The sequence below is a fragment of the Diaphorina citri genome, unplaced genomic scaffold (genome assembly GCF_000475195.1).
Source record: "Diaphorina citri unplaced genomic scaffold, Diaci psyllid genome assembly version 1.1 scaffold179, whole genome shotgun sequence".
In the NCBI taxonomy this organism is placed as follows: domain Eukaryota; kingdom Metazoa; phylum Arthropoda; class Insecta; order Hemiptera; family Psyllidae; genus Diaphorina; species Diaphorina citri.
In genome coordinates, this window is record NW_007377616.1 from 273,839 (window position 1) to 275,047 (window position 1,209).

The 1,209-nt window shown below is 46.1% G+C and overlaps 1 protein-coding gene across 1 annotated transcript in view; it reads left to right on the forward strand.

Moving 5' to 3' along the window:
- Nucleotides 1-376: 376 nt before the first annotated feature.
- LOC103505513 overlaps nucleotides 377-1,209 on the forward strand; it is a 15,474-nt gene continuing 14,641 nt past the window's right edge. The window contains exon 1 of the mRNA XM_026820844.1: nucleotides 377-596. Coding sequence (XP_026676645.1) covers nucleotides 392-596 — 205 coding nt within the window. The 5' untranslated portion in view covers nucleotides 377-391. The remainder of the gene's footprint in view (nucleotides 597-1,209) is intronic.

Here is a 1,209-nt window from a genome sequence, read left to right on the forward strand (position 1 = left end):
CACTAAAGTTAAACAGCTTTGTGCCTAGCGTCTAGTTCAAGGAGTTTTCGCCAGCCTAGTTAGCTTAGTTGGTAGTGCGTCTGCCTTGTAAGCGCTAGGCCGCGGGTTCGATTTCCGCCCGGGGCGGATTTTATCCTGATGGGATAATGTTCGTTCTCGGAACGGCTGGCTTTCTCCTATCCTGTCTTCCTTCTCTCTTCGATTTCGGGACGATAAGACCATAGCAGTTACAGTTCCCTCTGTCAAACCTAAAAAAAAAAAAAAAAAAAAAAAAAAAAAAAAAAATGTGTGAAACTCACGACAAGTGGGAAAGGGTTTTAACTATTTGATCATTTCCATGCGATGCCGTATGAAAACGCATCCGACATCATCACGGTCTAATTCCCCACGCATGCGTGTTTTATTCCAGAGAGACATCGTGGACAAGCGGAAGCGGAACGGACGCCGCCTCTGTTTTCCGCATCTCAAATGTTCGCTTACGTCCAGACGCGGATGTTACGCGTGGGTACGGGATACTAGCGGATTCAACATTGACAATCACGTCATTCTGGAGAGCAACCAGTTCCGGGGGCGACCAGTGACGGAGGCCAATTGGACAAGCGGAAGCGGAACGGACGCCGCCTCTGTTTTCCGCATCTCAAATGTTCGCTTACGTCCAGACGCGGATGTTACGCGTGGGTGCGGGATACTAGCGGATTCAACATTGATAATCACGTCATTCTGGAGAGCAACCAGTTCCGGGGCCGACCAGTGACGGAGGCCAATGTTAAGGTAAAATGCTAATATTGTTAAATATTTGATCATTGATTGCTTGGGTGCGTCAAGTAAAGTCAAGTTTATATTAGGGTACGTCTCATACTATACAATGTTCGTCTGATTTTCATTAAATTTGATACACCCAGTACATAGTACATCAAGGAAATTTGTTAATTTTTTGTCTTCTTTTGAACAGCCGAGGTCCCCGTAGGTCCGTTTTTCTGTGGGTGACTTGTAGTTGTAGAATTGTATTTTCCTTTCGTAAACGGAACCGTTGCCGATGGCGCCCCATATTGGATTTCCTATATCGTTTAGATTTCCTATAACAGACAGTATCACGCCAAAAAGAGGGAAACAAACTTCAGAAAAGGGGAATTCCCGAATTTCCCGCCAACTTTACACGCAAAAAGGCCGACGATGGCCTACGATGGCCCTGTTCATAACCACGGCCTC